Raw genomic sequence first — 19,820 nt, 5'->3', positions numbered from 1 at the left:
CTACGGCGTGCGCCACTCAGCTAGGAGAGTCTTTCCAGTTGAGCAGGCATCAGCTGTCTCGCATCCACACTGTCGACGACAGTGGCACCGCTCAGCTGAGAGAGTCTCTCCAGTTTGTGCAGGCATCAGCTGTCACGCATCCCCGCTGTCACCGACGGCGCGCACCGCTCAGCTGGGGGAGTCCAGTTTGAGCAGGCATCAGCCATCTCGGTCCGTGTACTTTGCGGCCAACGGATTTTCGTTTTGAGATGAGAAAACCAAAATCGGGAAACGAGCTGTCATCAGACAATCATTAAGAAATAGGAAAACTAAAATCGGGAAATTACACATTTCCCGTTTCTTGTTTTGATAATAGCTAAACGGAAAACGAAAAAACGACCCGTTATCTGATTTTCTTTGATGTGCTTAAACATAGAAATCGGGAATTAAAATACTTTTCGGAAATCCTCTTTCTCAATTTTGCGTAGATTTTTGTGTTGTGACCCGGAAGAGTATTTGATTTGAAGACATCCATGAGACGCACGTAAACAAATATGCAGGTTTTATTGAAGAAAACAGAATAAATTGAATGGCTTGTGGCGATATCGCCGCTGCGTTATGTAGGCCTACCCAGTTTGGAATGACACAGGTTTTTTTCTGAGAGTAATGTGCGAAGGTGGTGTGCCGAGCAGGGGGTTGTCAGGTACTTCTGCCCTGATAGCCAACTTGAATTGCGATCTCAGTCACTGAGCAGAGAGAGTTGTACTGAATGATTACTGTATTGGTTAACACCAAGGCCGTTATAACCATAGACATATCTCTCTCTATATATATACAGCCGCGGAAAAAATTAAGAGACCACTTCAAAATTATCAGTTTCTCTGGTTTTACTATTTATTGGTATGTGTTAAAGTAAAATGTACATTTTTGTTTTATTCTATAACCTACTGGCAACATTCCTACCAAATTTCAAATAAAAATATTGTCATTTAGATCATTTATTTGCAGAAAAATGACAATTGGTCAAAATAGCAAAAAAGATGCAGTGTCTTCAGATCTCGAATAATGCAAAGAAAACAAGCTCATATTCATTTTTAAACTACACAATACTAATGCTTTAACTTAGGAAGAGTTCAGAAATCAATATTTGGTGGAATAACCTTGATTTAAAATCACAACTTTCATGTGCCTTGGCATGCTCTCCACCAGTCTTTCACATTGCCGTTGGGTGACTTTATGCTACTCCTGGCGCAAGAATTCAAGCAGCTCGGCTTCTTTTCATGGCTTGTGACCATCCATCTTCCTCTTGATCACATTTCAGAGGTTTTTTAATGGGATTCAGGTCTCGAAATTGGGCTGGCCATGAAAGGGCCCTGATCTGGTGATACTCCATCCACACCTTTACTGGCCTGGCTGTGTGGCATGGAGCATTGCCCTGCTGGAAAAAACACTTCTCAGAGTTGGGGAACATTGTCAGAGCAAAAGGAAGCAAGTTTTTCTTCCAGGACAACGTTGTACTTTGCCTGGCTGAGCTTTGTAAAAGACCATAAGGATTGAGCCAAAGCGGACTGGAGGGTCTCCTAGTTCGTCTTCTCTGATGAGTCCAATTTTCAGCTTTGCCCAACACATGGTCGTCTGATGGTTAGACGGAGACCTGGAGAGGCCTACAAGCCACAGAGTCTTGCACCTACTGTGAAATTGGACTCATCAGAGAAGACGAACTAGGAGACCCTCCAGTCCGCTTTGGTTCAATCCTTATGGTCTTTTACAAACCTCAGCCAGGCAAAGTACAACGTTGTCCCGGAAGAAAAACTTGCTTCCTTTTGCTCTGACAATGTTCCCCAACTCTGAGAAGTATTTTTCCAGCAGGGCAATGCTCCATGCCACACAGCCAGGCCAGTAAAGGTGTGGATGGAGTATCACCAGATCAGGACCCTGTCATGGCCAGCCCAATTTCGAGACCTGAATCCCATAAAAAAAACTCTGAAATGTGATCAAGAGGAAGATGGATGGTCACAAGCCATGAAAAGAAGCCGAGCTGCTTGAATTCTTGCGCCAGGAGTAGCATAAAGTCACCCAACGGCAATGTGAAAGACTGGTGGAGAGCATGCCAAGGCACATGAAAGTTGTGATTTTAAATCAAGGTTATTCCACCAAATATAGATTTCTGAACTCTTCCTAAGTTAAAGCATTAGTATTGTGTAGTTTAAAAATGAATATGAGCTTGTTTTTTTTGCATTATTCGAGATCTGAAGACACTGCATCTTTTTTGCTATTTTGACCAATTGTCATTTTTCTGCAAATAAATAATCTAAATGACAATATTTTTATTTGAAATTTGGTAGGAATGTTGCCAGTAGGTTATATAATAAAACAAGAATGTACATTTTACTTTAACACATACCAATAAATAGTAAAACCAGAGAAACTGATAATTTTGAAGTGGTCTCTTAATTTTTTCCGCGGCTGTATATATCTATGGTTATAACAACGGCTACTAACACGTAAATCACTGTGACTGCTTATCACAGAACCGCGAGCACGAAAAGGCTCAACAATAAGAAACACGTTATATTATCCAGCTGTCCCCGCTCCCCAGCTACTCTGCCAGCCACCTGCACATGAGCTGCCACGGCTGACAGAGAGCAAGGAAACAGGCACTCAGTTATCACAAGAAAACATGAACACATCAACACAACTGGTCACTACATTAGCGTTCCACACTGAAAAAATAGCAGCGCGCCCTCTGCTGACATCCTGAATATGACTGTCAAGCTCGTGGAAGCAACTTCCGGATCACAACACAAAAATCTACGCAAAATTGAGAAAGAAGATTTCCGGCCACACAATATTTTAATTTCTGATTTCATTGTTTAAGCACATCAAATAAAATCAGATAACGGGTAGTTTTTTGTTTTCCGTTTTCTATTATCAAAACAAAAAAAAGAAAATGGGTTGTTTTCCGATTTTTGCTCTCCAATTTCCAAATGGTAGGCTAATGGGGAAACAGCTCGTTTCCCGATTTTGGTTTGCTCATTTCAAAACGAAAATCTGTTGGCCGCAAAGTACACAAACCTATCTCGCATCCTCGCTGTTGCTGACGGCGAGCACTGCTCAGAGTGCATCAGCCGTCTCGCATCCTCGCTGTTGCTGACGGCGAGCACTGCTCAAAGTGCATCAGCTGTCTCGCCTCCCCGCTGTTTCTGACGGCGAGCACTGCTCAGAGTGCATCAGCTCTCTCGCCTCCCAGCTGTTGCTGACGGCGAGCACTGCTCAGAGTGCATCAGCTGTCTTGCATCTCTGCGGTCCGAGCATGCGGGGCATACAGCACTGGAATGAGAGAAAACATTAGTACAGAACTAGTTCGCAGCTCACCAATGGTGACAGCCGTTGATGGTAAGCTAGCTAGCTAGCAGTGTAGTCAAGGGCTAGAGCTAACAAGCTAACAAGCTAGGCAGCTAGCACGATTTATTAACTCGTAAACTCACGCTAGCGACAGGAGTACAGTACGAGTTTGTTTACTTCCCCAACGGGAACAAGGTAGTTGCAGGGAAAGCAGTAGACTAGCCTGCTATCAAGCTAACAGCTTACAAACTAGGTAGCTAACTCGAACTTTAAGTCTAGAAGCCTTAACTCGCGGCAGTAAACCGGAGAAGGTTGTAAGACATCGCTCGTTTACCTTATCAAAGTTGACGGCCGTCAGGCATAAACTCAGTTAGCACGGTAGTAGCAGCCTAGCTAGCTAATGAGCTAACTTGGTAACTCTCACCAGCCATGCTGGAGTCAGGGCACGCCAGTCTCAAAGTTTCTGTAACGAGAGAAGGTTAGCACAGACATCACAGGCCGGGACATAGCCACTGCCTGGAAATCATCTGAAATGAAACAACAGTCAGTAAAGAAAACAATCACAATGTAGCACATTGAAAAGTTATGGCTAGCCGGCTTGTCAAAGACAAACGTGGTAACCAGTCAAGACAGTTACTTTACTTAGGCGTTGAAATTATCCTTGCAGCACTCAGAGCTAGTAAGGGAATTAAATCCGACAACTCACCAACTCAACCGAGTAAATAGCACACAAGGGAAAACAACGCTGAGCGTATAGAAGTGACGTATAGAGGTCTTTACTTCCTGAGCGAAGAGTCAAAAGAGATAGAGCGACGTCATCACCCCCTATTTAAGGGTACCTGAGGGGGCGGGCTCAGGACGGTGATTCGTCGCAATTCGGCCTTCCGGCGTGAATAGATAGTGCTTCGATTGGTCCATAACAGAGTCATGTCCCGAATGTTACATCGCAGTCCACTGCGATAGGGAACTAAATTAGTTAACTAACTACCACCTACAATGTTGGTATATTATTAGTTCCATTTCATGTTAGCAGACAAATAACTAATTGCCTTAAATAAACAAAATTAGAAATGTTCGCAATGAAAATACTAATTGGGAAAATAAATGTAAGTATCTTTAGAAACTGAGAAAATTGTGATGACTTTCTTGAGGTTTGAATACTTTTTCAAAACACTGAACATTCCACAGACCTTTTGAAGAAGGCTTTTGCTACTTGGTCACTGAGTCTTGAATTTTACGCTTCTGTCTGCCACATCTAACCTCAGCTCAGTTACTTTTTAACCCCCCATCAACCATTTTTAATTCCATTAATAGTCCACCAGGTGTCAAGAAAGCGCACAGTGGAAATGTGCAGCAGCTTGTAAGTTAAGCATAACATTGCTCTCACAGCCTTTTATATTTCTTTGTCATTTTTTTTTCTAAAGAAATGAAGTGAGCAAGCAACTCCCTATGGTGCTTTAGATTTTCTGCTATCAATCTATCGATGTGTCTATCTATCTGTCTATCTATCTGTCTATCTATCTATCTATCTATCTATCTATCTATCTATCTATCTATCTATCTGTCTATCTATCTGTCTATCTATTCCTGTAATATATTTAAGTCATGAAACAGGACTACTTTTGGTGAATATTATCAAGGTTTCTCACTTGCACACTGTCCTCATTACTTTTTGGAAAGATTTGGCTGTCTGATGCTGAGATGTGCATGTAGCACTGAAGGAAGACTTTGCACAAGCTGTTGGCTTCTCTTACATAGGAAAATGAATTGTCATATAGCTGTGGTAATCATAACAGCTGTGTGATGTAACTCATAAAGTCATAATCTAACTATAGCACACCTTTGGCAGGTCCAGGCTCTTCTGTTTTATATGTGGGCATTTTACTCATTAGCTTAAACCTAAAATGTATTAGCTGCCTTGCCCTTTCGACCTTCTCAGAAAATAGGTCACATATTCACAACCACTGTTGATGATGATGGTTCAAGAATATGAAGTGTTTCACGTACATAAAATATCATAAATCTGACATTTTCTGGGTGATTGCAGACTTTTGCACAGTAGTGTATATAAAAGGGACATTTAACATTATGCTCTCCATCAGAGAATGCTAAATTCATGTCTTCTTAATTATGAAAAGGTGCCCAAAACTGGATGATATGATAGCCAGTTGTACCTTGTCTTCAGATGATGAATGAAACTTTATAGAACTATACTTCTGTCATATCTAAGATACTTTGAGGGAATACATAATAAAACCACCATTCACACATGTACATTAGAATTACTGTCCATTTACATGTCCATTTTCCTCCAAAGCCAAAACGAAGTGGAGTGTGTTATTGTAATATATGAAACTGTGAATGTTACATAGAAATATGACTAAATGATTCTTAAATACTGCTGGCATAGACATGGTTGCTCAATGGTTATTCATGAAATAGATGTGAACTGATTTAAACTCTGGGGGTCAAACTGTTTACAGGGCTCGTCATTGTTGGCATATGGTGGTAGGTGGCTAGTTAAATTCACTAAGGCAAGACTTGAAGGCTATGGATTTAAGAAGCTTTTTCAAAAAGAAGAAGGATGAAGGCAACGAGGCGCAGACGAGGCTAGAGGACGTAAAGGAAAAGTTATCTATTGTTGCTGACCATTCCGGCAAGAGCCGGGTAAAAGTTTAAAATCGGTTTCCAGATAGCACTCTTTAAAGGCCTATCCAAACCTTGGTTTACCAAATAAAGGCTGACATGAAATGTAATTTCTTTCTATAAAAACCTGTACATGTTTCCTCTGATATCAACGCGAGTTTATGGGTAAACTATGTCAATGTCCATGACCGGAGTCAGTGTGACCCATCATAAAAGTGTATTGAACTATACAACCAGTGTGATATAATGGATGGGCTAACATTCATGAGAGTCAGATAGGCGATAGGCTCTGCATGCCATGGGCTGTCTTTAAACTTCATGAAAGTGGTGCATTTAGCTGCCAGAATTTCCCGGGGGAGGATGCCCCTGGACAGGTCTGGGCTAAGCCCTGAATGTTTTCAACTCCTAGCAACGACCCTGGTCTGAGTGCAAATAACTTGTCAATATGCACACCTGAACTGCGATTTGTGTGTCATGTTTGTTTTCCGATGATGTGCTGAAGGCTTTGTGCACAAGTCAGGCGTACCTTTGAGAATTGGTCATCCTTCAGCAGTTCAAATGGCCCTCTCCTTCCACAGCCCGCTAGGGTATAAAAGTAAGATACCTTCCAGGACAGTGGATCTTCCTAAGACAAGCCTAGGAGATGAGGGTAGACACACTAGTACTCTTTGCTCTTCTTACAAGGGCTCTTAATCCATACTGTACTATAATTTACCTTGAGACATGTTTAGTTTATTGCAAAGGGGTTTTTGAGCTGCACTGTTGCAGTGATATTGCTTTGGGCCATTGCTTTGGGTATATGAGGACAGCTGAAAGGTGAGTAACATACAGATATTTCAACTATTTATCTTCTTTATTCTGTCTATGAGGTAACTTGTTTACTATGAGCTTTTCACTTTATTTGTTTAGCCTTACGGATTAATGCCTTGTCTTATTGTTGCTTTCAGGCCTGAAGAGATGTACAAGTCTTTGTGTGATATGATGCCCGTCTCAGCAAATATCAACAGAGATTCAACCTTTCATAGTGTAACCTCTTTAAACAACAGTGTCTGTGGAACCCTGAGCCTCCAGAGGTCTGCACTGGAGAGTGTGAGCGAGGGAAAAGGGAGCCAGCCGGGCTGTAGCAGAGTGCAGAGACGATGTGTCATCAGACACCTCTCTGTCATATGCATTCATCACATTGACCTGGTTTCCCTTAGCATGCAGCAGGTGAAGTGATAGAACATAGTTTTTTTTATTGTTTTATTTTTCAGGACAATACTACTGTTGCTAATCTGGTGAAATGTTATCCTAAATATTAACTGTGTATTTGTTTCCAGTACCTCTTTATGCAGACAATTTGTCTCCATTTGCAATTAAGATCTAAAGGATCTAAAGTCTAATAGTTCCTGCTCTGAGTAATGGCTACTTCCATGTCATTGTTATAGTACAGGTCACAAATAACTGGATGGGAGTTGTTTGCTGTGATATGATAAATGCAAAGCAAGATGAAGCACAAATTATCACTTAACAAGCCATTACAGGAGGAGGACATTCCGAAAAACAAACGAAAACTGTGTTTAAAACTTAACAGAAAAAAAACATTTAACACTTATCCATGAGATTTAGTTGTGCCTGAAATGCGAACACCTCTGGAGCCTCTGCTTAGGGCCCATCTATAGTGCTGTGTCTGTGCCTACATGCCTGATCAGCATTCTGTGCAGTTCGCCTCTTATCCAAGCCTCTGTCAAATGCTGCAGGGAGCTTTGTGCACAAAAATGTCCCAGGTGAAATGTGTAACAGGAACTGTGAGACTACTTACTGACACAAGAGTGACTTTCTGTGTTTCACCAGATTTTAAATGAAAGGTTTAAGACATACTGTGCCTGAAAGCACATTCTGATTATTATGTCATGCAAATGTTGATGATTTATGTGAATGTGAAAAGACTGAATGTTGTCTTTTTCAGGTTGTCAAGGCTGTGTTACTGAAAACAATACAATCAGTGTTCCTTTTGAATGGTTGTTGGAGAAGATGGAAGGGCTCACATGACAGACCTCAGAGGTTTAGAAGTGTTTTAAATGCAAAGATGGATTTGAGATGCCTGCATGGTAAGGAAAAGCCTTTTAAGGAAATTAAAGTTAAATAGAATAGTACATATGATAAATGTAAATTCAGGCTTTCTTTCTTGACACTGATGTATAATATTTATATTACATAGATGTTAAACCATAAGTGTATCATTTAGTGGTTATCAAAACTTTCAATATGTCTTTAATTCATGTATGTTCCCTGTTGTCTTTATTTAGATGCCAAAGTCAACATACTTCAGAAAAGCTGTACAGATGTTTCCACTAAGACTGTATCTCTCAGATGGATAGTGGCATCGCTGTCAAAATCCCTGTTGCTACTGGGGCTTTCTGTGTTAGTAGCTTTGACCTCTGCAGTTTATCTTTGTGAGGGCCCTCTTATCTCAAGAGCTGCTTTCTCCACACTTCACACATTAAGGTTGTGGTTTTTGCACACTGTCTTCATAACCCAACAACCATGTTCATATACATTGCTTAAAAAAACAGTTGGGAGCACCTTCATTCTCAGTATCACATATGTTCCAGGAAAAAAAGTAGTGGTGTTAATGGCCTTCACCACCACGCTCCAAAACAGCAATATTATGAAATGGCAACAGCCTTGTCAGAGACTCAGTGTTCTTACCTATATACAATCTCCTATTTGTATAATGCTGTTGATAATGACCCAGTCATTTCTCCTCACAAATAAAAAGGGCTGCGTAGGCAAGGTTATTCTAGAATGTGATTTAAGATTTGCTGTAACTAACTGGGCTTGGTTAAGGTATGTAGGAACAGTAGCCTTGTGCGTACTGCTGGCTGGTCTCACCACTCACATTCTGTTTACTGTTGCTAATTGTTTTTATCTAAACGTATTTGTATATATGCTCATGACTCCAGTGACTGCAGTTCTGCAAATTGTTAGACCATCAAGAAAGTATGCTTTTATTATTAAAATTGTTTAGACATTGGTATTATTATTAAAAACTACCATGCTGAATTCATGACAAGCACAGTGGAAGTTGATATAGATGTTTTGATGGGAAAATGTTTTGTTTTAAATGTGTTTATTCTGAAAGCAACGTGATCATGAAGAAATAATGTATTTGTTTAATGTAAAAAAAAAAAAACTTGTCAGAAAACTGAGGCAGGGTCAATAAATGATTTCTCATTACCCAGGGCTCAGTATAATCAATCACATTGTCAAAGTCCTTAGTTTTGGTAAATCTTTTAAATCATGCTAGGGTCATGTAATTCTGCAGAAAATATTAACCAATGTTCTCTTGAAACCAGGCATCTTGATTGTTTATTTCAGGTGTTTCATGATTATTTACCCAGACAGGAAATCTCAACACATGCAATAAAGTGTCAGTCATAGACAAACAAATGTGATGCTATATGCACATGAACACTGTGCATAATTATCTCTCTGGTTCTCTCTGGAGAACCAAAACTATACACTGCACTTTTAAAGAATAAAATATATAGAGATTTAAAAAATAAATCCAGTCAAACCATATACTGTATCCATGTATCAAAATAAGAAATTGACTGTGAATATGCAGGAGTAAATCTTAAATCATGACATTAAAACAAAGAGTGTATCATCGTGTTGCAAAATATACCTGCAAAATGCAGATTATACCTGATAGTATAAAAACCCATTCAAGTTCCAAAATGTCAATTTAAGCAATATCTCAACATTTTGTGTTCTGTTTCTGAACAGAATGTGATGCATGTAATCCATATGATATGGGCTTTTGTGACATTTATGTTACATATGACTGCAGTATTGTATTGATAGCCACTAGAATAATTAAAAATAAAAAAAATAACAAAAGATAAAAATCAAGGCCTCTGCTCACGGTACGGAAGAGAGGGTTTATTAAATTGGGCAATCATAGTACAGAGCATTATTGTTACCATTATCATCATCATTATTATTATTATTATTATTATTAATAACAGTGTTTTTATAGACGATGAACATTAAACTATTAATAATAATAATAATTATTATTATTATGACAATAATAATAACAAATAATAATATTTTGGCTCCAAACACATCGGATCTCAAACAATAATGTTTACCCATTCTGAGAGAATTATGTAAAAATACACAAAAAGAAATAAAAGAATTACACTATTACAGTAAAAAAAAGTAAATGTATCAGTGCCTCTTCTCTCTTACGGTCATTGAATTGGCCTCTAGGCACATGACAGTGGAGTATCATACTATGAAGGATTGTTTTTGGCTGATTGGTATCATGATTTCGAGATTTCACAACCTCTACTTCTAAGCTTAAAGCTTTGTTAGAGTAGCCACGCATCAATACATAGATATCACTCTCTTTTTATTCTTAAAACATATCTCCTCTCATGCACAGCTGATCGGGTGTGTGGTGAGGTACCTCAATGTTCAAACTATGGTTATGAAAGTAATCTTACATTGTACTGTAAAAAGCAACTGTGTACTTCACGTATGGACAGGGGTAAACCATATATGTGGGATTTATTGAAAATACCTGGAGGTCACTCACACGCATTGTTCGAACCAAAATCAGCAATCAAGGTTTTTAGCGAAAAGGCCTTCACTTCCAAAGACTCAATTGGCTCAAATGGACCCTGACACATGCATTCATGAAGCAGCACGCTTGATCCACTGGTGCCCCTTTGAAGTCAATGTGACATGTGACAATGTGAAATGGTCTCAGGCCTCTCTGCTCTGTTTATTATGTACGCAAATTTGGGTATGGTTATACCAGACTAGTATTTTCCTGGAAAAGGCCTCCCCAGGCCTCCCCATCAGGGGCGGTTTTAGGCACGGGCAAACCGGGCAGTTCGGGGCGCTCGGAGGGGGTCTCGCCCGAGGCGTAATTCCATGTAGAATCGCCACCGATTCCCATGGTATCTGCTGTAGGCAGGACCATAGGACGTACTGATGTGGCCAGCCAGCACTTCATCAATGCAGTGCAGGCCCCCTCTAGTGGTTTTACTGACAACTGACAAAAGAGAATAATTTGCAAGTTTTTTTTTTTTTGCCTAGATTATTTTAATTTATTATACGGCTCTTCAGAACGTTCCAAAAAGTACCGTTGATTTGAATGGGCCATCCCTACGTCATAGGTCACATTAATTCCTGCTAACAGACCGCTGCGAAAGATAATCACCGCTGTCATTGGCAACAGGTTTTGTACTTCTAATTCACATCTTTCATATCATTCCGCCAGAAGTCCAGTCATTTTAACGCAACAGTAGAGACAGTAATTTGAAGTCAGCAAGTAATGGGTTGCTATGCAACACCTGAAACTTCAAAGTTCTATTTGCTTGAAGAACTATTTATTTCTAAACGGGACTCATGAAACGGCAACTAAATCATTAAAAAGAGGTATGTTGGAGGAATGTCTTCTATCGTTTTTGGCAAGTAACCGTATAATAAGCGGGATAATGTATTGTCCGTCGGTCATTCTCCAAAAATACGCTGCGCTGCGCGTCGGGTGTTGTTCGCCCCGTCGGGAATTATTTTTGGAGAATGACCTCCGGACAATACATTATCCCTTACTACTCATTAGAACTGTTGCTTTCTGCTTTAAGGAGGACCTCGCTATGAAGAGCAACCCCTTATGTGCCAACTTGAAGTCAGCAATGAATGGGTTGCTAGGCAACACCTGACACTTTAAGTTCTATCTGTGTGAAGAACAATTTTTTCTAAGCGGAAGCCACAAAACAGCAACACAATCATTAAAACAGGTATTTTGGAGGAATCGCTTTGACAATGAAAACGGTGTAGTTCCGCATCGGGGTCCTGTTCATCCAGTCAGGGTTTATTTACTATACATTATCCCTTACATGAACCATAGGATGGGTAGTTTGTCTTTTCATTTGTCAAAATATCATCAACCAGTGATGCCACTGATCATGACTAATGATGTCACTGAGCCTTTGGGATTCCTCATTGCTCTAGATTGGACAGAGAAGTCCTTATAACCCAGGGATCAACTTCTTAAAGAACGCATATTGGGCATATGCAGACGGAGGCATTAACTTGTTTCGGCAATGAATATAGTAATATTTATCATATTTGCTATTCTGAAAAACATCACAGCCTCCACTCCTACATGTAAAATGATAGGGAGTAATGGCTATACAGAACTATCAAATTATGGGGACTTTATCATTGGAGGTCTATTCTCTCTTGATAACTCAGCGGTTCATTCTGAACAGGATTTTCGAACACCACCAACTATGGCGGTCTGTAGGAGGTGAGTAGAAATGCCCGGAAAAAAAATATTCTCATTCCTATCTATATGAAGATGTTTAAGTGTCTATATTTTACTTTTTCTGCAGGAAAAATTTCAGGGAACTCAAGTTTGCTCGTACATTAATATTTACTTTGGAGAAGATCAATAACGACAGAGACCTTCTTCCTGGAGTCACTCTGGGCTACAACATTCTCAACACCTGTGGAAGTGAAAACCTTATGAGGGCTACTCTGGAGGCTATAAATGGGATAGAAAAGGAACAGGGATGTGCCAAAGTCAACATGTTTATAGGGCACTCTTCCTCAGGACCCACAGAGCAAATAAACAAAATATTAAGACCTTTTTGGATACCACAGGTTAATAAAACATACAATGTTGACATAAAAAAAAAGAAATTAAATAGGTTCTGATTTTTTACTTGGATTTAGCAGGTTATTCACCATGTTCTGTCCTGTACTGTTCAACCAATCATTTATTTGCCTGCCTATAAGTTGGTCACCTATTTGCATTGTAATTAACCAATAAGTCAATCTGTCAAAGAACATGATTTAAAACTGTATTCATTCACTGTATATACAGTATTAGTCAGTAACACGATTTTTGTCTGTGATGTCTCATTTCAACAGATCAGCCATCTTTCCACCTGTGCATGTTTAAGCAACGGACGTATCTTTCCTACTTTTTTCAGAACTGTTCCGAGTGATCACTTCCAGATCATTGCACTTATTCAGCTCATGAAGCACTTTGGATGGAACTGGATTGGACTTGTTTACAGTTATGGATCATACGGATCAAAAGGGAAAAATGCATTCATTGATCAAGCCAAGAAGGAAGGAATCTGTGTGGACTATACACAAGTGTACCTAAAAAAGTACTCAGAAAAGAAAATGGCCAATATTGCCGGCAAAATAATAAATTCTACATCGAAGGTCATTCTGTCTTTCATGTCATCATCTTATTTCAGAAGCTTTCTATCAAAAATCGAGTATTTCAATATTACTGGAAAACACTGGATTGGCTCTGAAGCCTGGGTCACAACACCCGATCTGGCTTCTATTAAGAGCATGGGAATTTTACAAGGCACCATAGGGTTTGCCATTCCAGAGGTCAAAATACCTGGTCTTACTGAGTTTTTACTGAGTCTGCAGCCTTCAGATGCACCAGACAGTGCTTTCATCAGGGATTTCTGGGAGACAACTTTTCAGTGCAGCCTCTCAACATCAAATCAGTCTCAGTACAAAAGGCTGTGCGATGGGTCAGAGGATCTACGGTCAATAACCAATGATTACACAGACATGTCAGAATCTAGGTCGGTTAATAATGTATATAATGCAGTTTATGCAGTGGCACATGCCCTTCACAATCTCTTGCAGTGCAACAATGGAACAAATCCAGTCACAGGGCAAGGCTGTCACAACAAGACTGATATTCAACCCTTGCAGGTAAAATCTTGGTTTACAACTTAACTTAATTAAAACCATGCCTGTCATAACCCTCAAAACAATATAAATAATTAGGGGTTTCTTATACAGTTGGTGCCCTACTTACTACTTAGAGAAACAATTAAATACATCATAAATGTGTCAGTTACTGTAAATGGAAACACATTATATTAATATGAGTTTGAAATTAGTGTTTTTTTTATGTTGCCAAACTTTATTTAGGAAAGAAGAGAGCAATACAAAATAAGAGAGTAATTTAATTGTGAAAGAATAATTCTATGTTCCCCTCAGAAATGTAATAACAGCATAAGAGGATGGTTATATGGAATATAATGTGGCTTTAGAAGGGATCTGAGCAATAAAACACATACCTCTGTAATTACCTGGAAATGTTTTCCTAAGTGCCCTGCAATTCCCTGTGGTAGATGCATGTTTACGTTCAGACAAACAATATCCTCAACACAAAATTTAATATCAACTTGTATGATCCAAAACATATTTAGAACAATGATAGGGTATTTCTGGGTTTAATCCCCATGCATGTGCCAGAATGCTAACAGCTGAACTTGTCTTCTTTCAGATGGTGCACAGCTTGAGGAAAGTGAACTTTTCCATACTGTCTGGGGGAAGGATGTTTTTTGATGAGAACGGTGACTCAGTAGCACTGTATGATTTAGTAAACTGGCAATTCAACAAAGATGGATCTGTCAATATTGTTAATATTGGTCAATATGATGCATCTTTACCGAGTGGGAAAAGATTCCGGATGAAAGAAAACAACACAGTCATATGGGGAGGAGACCACTCTGAGGTATCATAATGATTAAGGAAAATGATAGTGAGAATAGCAACTTTGCATTCAAATATTTAGTTACAAAATTACTAATAAAACGTTTCTCCTTTATTTTGTCAAGCATGATCTTTCAATATTTTGGCTGACATAACTATTTCATCCATTTCATGAATAATCAGTAGGTGATATATGCCTGTTTTACTTTAGGTGCCAAGATCTCTATGCACAGAAATATGCCCGCCTGGCAGTCGTAAGGTTCTGAACAAAACGAGACAAATATGCTGTTTTGACTGTATACTGTGTGCTGATGGGGAAATTGCTAATGAAACAGGTAGCCGAGACTGACATTTACATCATCAACCCATACTTTTGCTTTTAATTCAGATTCTATTCTATTTATTTTCTTAAAAAACTGGAATTATTTCAAATGTTAAAAATACCATTTCACATTTCTAATATTTCTCTTCACAGATTCTTCAGACTGTACGAAGTGTCCATCAATATATTGGTCTAACAGCAAGAAGGATGAATGTGTTTTAAAATTAATAGAGTTCTTGTCCTATGGAGAAACAATGGGGGTGGTGCTGGTCATAATTTCTTGTTTGGGTTTCTTCTTGACAGTTCTTACAACAGTCGTCTTCTTTGTTTTTCGTAAAACTGCAATAGTTAGAGCTAACAACTCAGAGCTAAGTTTCCTTCTGCTCTTCTCATTAAAGTTGTGTTTCCTTTGTTCACTTACTTTCATTGGTCGGCCCTCTCAGTGGTCCTGTATGTTGCGTCACACAGCGTTTGGTATCACCTTTGTTCTCTGTATCTCCTGTGTTCTGGGGAAAACAATAGTGGTGTTAATGGCCTTCAGAGCCACTCTTCCAAGCAGTAATGTCATGAAGTGGTTTGGGCCTCTGCAACAGAGACTCAGTGTTCTTGGCTTCACTCTCATACAAGTCCTTATATGTGTCCTTTGGTTAAATATATCACCTCCATTCCCATACAAGAATATGAACCTTTACCAGGAAAAGATTATTCTAGAATGTGAGCTTGGATCAGTAGTAGGTTTCTGGGCCGTATTGGGGTACATTGGAATCCTTGCTGTCTTGTGTTTCATACTTGCTTTTCTGGCTCGCAAATTACCTGATAACTTCAATGAAGCCAAATTGATCACATTCAGTATGCTGATATTCTGTGCTGTCTGGATCACCTTCATACCAGCTTATGTCAGCTCTCCGGGAAAATTTACTGTGGCAGTGGAGATATTTGCCATTTTAGCTTCTAGTTTTGGATTGCTTTCATGTATTTTCTTTCCCAAGTGTTACGTGATTGTAGCTAAACCTCAACAGAATTCAAAGAAACATGTGATGGGTAAAGTGATATCTAAGTCGTATTAAAAAAGATTTTTCCTTAAACCTTGATTAAAGATATATTAATATTTACTACAATTTGTGTCATTAATAGATACTTCAATCATAGTTAGTTACAAATTCCACCTCAAAGAACAAAATAACAAAACAGTCAAAAAGCAGTCTGAAATACTTTCAAGCTACTATTACAAAATTATCATATATCCCTACTGAACAAATTTCGTAACATTTTCAGAATATCCAGAAGGAGAAAAGAATGGATATTACTACAGCTGGTAAACAATAAAAGTCTTGGTTGACTTTACAATCCCAACCTACCCAGTGCTCACTGTTGATATCCCCTGTAATCTATATGCATATTTTTTTTTTTTTTAATGTAACCATGCATTCACAGTTCAGTTCAGACAATATAAGCACATGGGCCAGAGCACTACAACCAGAGGTGCTTTTTTGAGGAAAGCTTATTAATGTGTAACCTCATGATGGTTATGATTAATACACAAATGAGATAACATTAAATTCTGCAGGGGGCCACACACAAAGGATAGGGGCACGTTTCCCCAACTCTGATCTAAACCATTCTTAGCTATACCTTAGCTATACCTTAAAACATTTAAGAGCCAAAAATGTTGTGTCGGTGTCTGGACGCATGCAATGACTGCAACGTCAAATGTAAAATATATGTGTTGCATTACATTGTCTGCTTTGTTAAATAAATACAAATGTTGGTATAAAATGAATTAATGAATCCCTTGTGAATTAAAAACAACTGTCTGTGCCTCATTTTGTTGATGTTATTTCAAATAATGATCACCTGCACTCTATGATTCATCATAATCACGCCACACAGCTAAAGCCTGTGTGCAAGACAATTATCAATTGCAAAAATATGGATTCACCCTCTTAAAGCCCCACTTTGCAAAGATTGGTATTTTTTGCTACTAAACTGAAGTTGCGGAGTGTAGTCCACTTTTTTTTTACCATTTCCACAAGAAAATAAGAATATGATTGGGCCACCCCAGCAGTCAGCCGTTGCATAATGTAAGACCCACTATATTGTAGCTCAGCAGAAGTGTCAGGGCTCTGGACACCCTGATGGCGTCATCCGGGGTGCCTGGTTCACTCGGGCTGGTGGCATCAGGGTCTGCGGCATCCGGGCTGCCTGGTTCACTGGGCATGGCTGCATCGAGGCTGTCTGGTTCACTCGTGCTGGCGGCATCAGGGACTGCAGCATCCGGGCTGCCTGGTGCACTCGGGATGGAGGCTTCGGGGCTGGCTGCATCTGGGCTGGCGCCATCCGGGCTGCCTGGTTCACTCGAGTTGCCCTGCTTTGGCTCGGCTCAACACTCTGACCAGGATGAGACTGGGTAGCGGAGGGGATGCCTGTTGTGTTCACAGGGGTAGGCAAATCAGGTCCTGTTGCTGCAGCTACTGGTCACGTTGGGCCAGAATCTCCGGTTTCAGAGTTTCCGGTTGATCTCCTGACTAACACTCATTGGTGGCTTCGAAGCTGTCCAGGGCAGCCCACATGTTCTCGAACACGGAAGAGGAGATGCTAAGAGTAGACACACCTGCTGGGTCCATTGTGTCTGTGTCTTTCTGACAGAGCCGGCTTCAGGAATTGAACGCTTGCTGCTGGTTTTCCAGTCCAGCGGCAAACTCACTGAGCAGTAGTAGGTAGTAGGACCCAAACACAGGATGTGAAAAACGATGTCTTTAATATTTTCCAACAAAAAGGCGAAATCCAAAAAGGCAAAAGCCAAAGCTCAGAAGTTTCAGAAACAGATAAGTTGACTTTTGACCAACAAGAAATTACAAAAGACTTTTAACAGCAATGACTGCCATGACCCTCACAGCCATAACTGTAATATAGAGGACTACCTAAGAGAGATTGAGCAATTCCCTCTTCAACCTGCCCGATTCCACATCACATGAGAAGCTGCAGCTTTTCTGTAAAACAACCAGTAGGAGCATGTTATGAATAGAAGCAGGGCCCAGAGTGTTTGAGATTTGAGAATTTTAAAGCTGACATGCTGCGGGCATTTGACCAGTGTGCTACTGGCCAGGACTGTGGATTACGCTATAGCCTGGTGAAAATGGAATGAGAAGGCCCTTGATTTTTCCTTTTCATCATAGTCAAACTATCAGAGTCCTTGAAAGACAGCTTGGCTTCGCTGGAGTGCCCCAGTGAACTAGAGCCCCAAATTGCGCATTCCATACGCCTTGACAACCGCCTTAAGGAGTGCCGCCAAGATCAGGGCTATTCCTGTCTCATGAGGACCCTAAATCCATGAAGCACCTATTTATATGCAGCAGAAAAGAACTGCTGAAGGCAAGACAAATGCTGCATTTATTGTGGAGAATCGGGTCACTTACGAGGCCTGTCCCAGGGAAGGGAAGGTCGTGGCTGATACTACCGTGTTTCCCAAGTCTCTTGGCCTCGGGAATCTACATGCCAATCACCATCTTCTGGGGAGAACATATACTCTTGCTAGGCCCTGGTTGACACCGGAGCGGCTAGTAACTTCATGGACATTGACCTGGCACACCGACTCAAGATTCCTCAAGAAGCTCTCGAGACCACACTTGCATACACAGCTCTTGACAGTTGTGCACTGGGGGATGGCATGGTAACCCTGGCAACATCTCGTATGCGGTTGCAGTCCGGGTACCACCGCAAAGGAGATTTCACTGAACCTGATCTGAGTTCCCAGTGGTTCTGGGATTCCCCTGGCTTAACCTCCACAACCAACTGGGTAACTGGTCGCATTCTGAAGTGGAGTCCTACCTGCCATATTACCTGCCTCTCCTCATCTCTGAGTCTTCTGATCCTGCCAAGCTATCCCAGGTCCTTGCTGAGTATTTAAATCAAAAGGAGGTGTGTCATAAGTATGCTCTCCTCGTATTTGCTACCTCGAGGACTAGACAGCTAGCTAACATTGGTCCTTGTGAATAAAGATGATGAATTTCAAGTCTTGTTTCTCTTGACTTAACTGTTTTCACCAAGCAATTTCTCATACAGGACGTTTTATTATTGTAAAACTGGAACAGACAAAATAAAGAGATACATAAACACCACGTAAAATAAATGGGTATAAAGGGCAGCATGACACCACAAGATCTAGCATAGTTTAGCTGCCAAATAGCAAATTATTGTATAATATCTAGAAACACAAAATCAATGTAATTTCCAAATTTTCTAAACAGCATCAATTATATCAACACAAAACATGTACTCACAGACAAAGAATGTCCATAGGTCGAGCGTAAAAGAAGGCTCTTGAAAGAGGAATTCGGCTAAATCTAAATCAGTGTGTTCTCCTGTGGTAGTTTCAACAGAATTTATTACAGATGGTTCAAGCCAGCGACACACAGAACAGCATAACAGGATGCAGATAGACACGACAGGGAATGTTCATCCGGAGGGAACTGCTCAGCCCACGGAGGGGCAAAGGCTCGAGGCACTGCCTATAACTTATACACTGGTTCACAAGAACTCAGCAATCAAAACGGAGAGGCAACCTCTGTATAAATAAACTGTAAACTATAAACGCCGTTACGGCAAACCAAACACGAGTCACACTCGGAAAAGGGAACCGCTAAACTTATACACAAAGATGAACTGAAACTACGACTAGGAACAAACACAGAGACTATCGAAATACAAAGATACACAATCTTACGGGAACTCAGGCTATGGAGATACTGAGGTGTGTGCTATCCTTGAAAGTGCATGATACCGGGGGGGGAGCTGTGGCGCAAGCAGCAGTATCCCTGTACCATGAATGGGTCAGAATACCCGTGGGGACCCGGTTTGAGTCCGACTCGCGGCCAATTCCCAATCCCTCTCCTGATCTTTCTCCAGCTCACTTCCTGTCTCTCTTTACTGTCCTATCTGATTAAAAGGCATAAAAGCCCAAAAATAAATATATATATATAAAAAAAGA

General features: G+C 40.2%; 1 protein-coding gene across 1 annotated transcript; it reads left to right on the top strand.

The window, feature by feature from the left end:
* Window positions 1-12,263: 12,263 nt before the first annotated feature.
* On the top strand, window positions 12,264-15,900 carry LOC308370374 (extracellular calcium-sensing receptor-like; the record flags this gene model as incomplete). The annotated part of the gene is made up of 5 exons (XM_080845028.1): window positions 12,264-12,280; window positions 12,366-12,555; window positions 12,907-13,047; window positions 14,723-14,846; window positions 14,987-15,900. 5 exons carry the CDS (start codon window positions 12,264-12,266, stop codon window positions 15,898-15,900), a joined length of 1,386 nt encoding a protein of 461 aa, XP_080701154.1.
* Between the last annotated feature and the right edge of the window lie 3,920 nt (window positions 15,901-19,820).

Source organism: Sprattus sprattus (assembly GCF_963457725.1).
Source record: "Sprattus sprattus genome assembly, chromosome: 9".
In the NCBI taxonomy this organism is placed as follows: Eukaryota; Metazoa; Chordata; class Actinopteri; order Clupeiformes; family Clupeidae; genus Sprattus; species Sprattus sprattus.
This window is presented reverse-complemented; position numbering and strand designations above follow the sequence as displayed.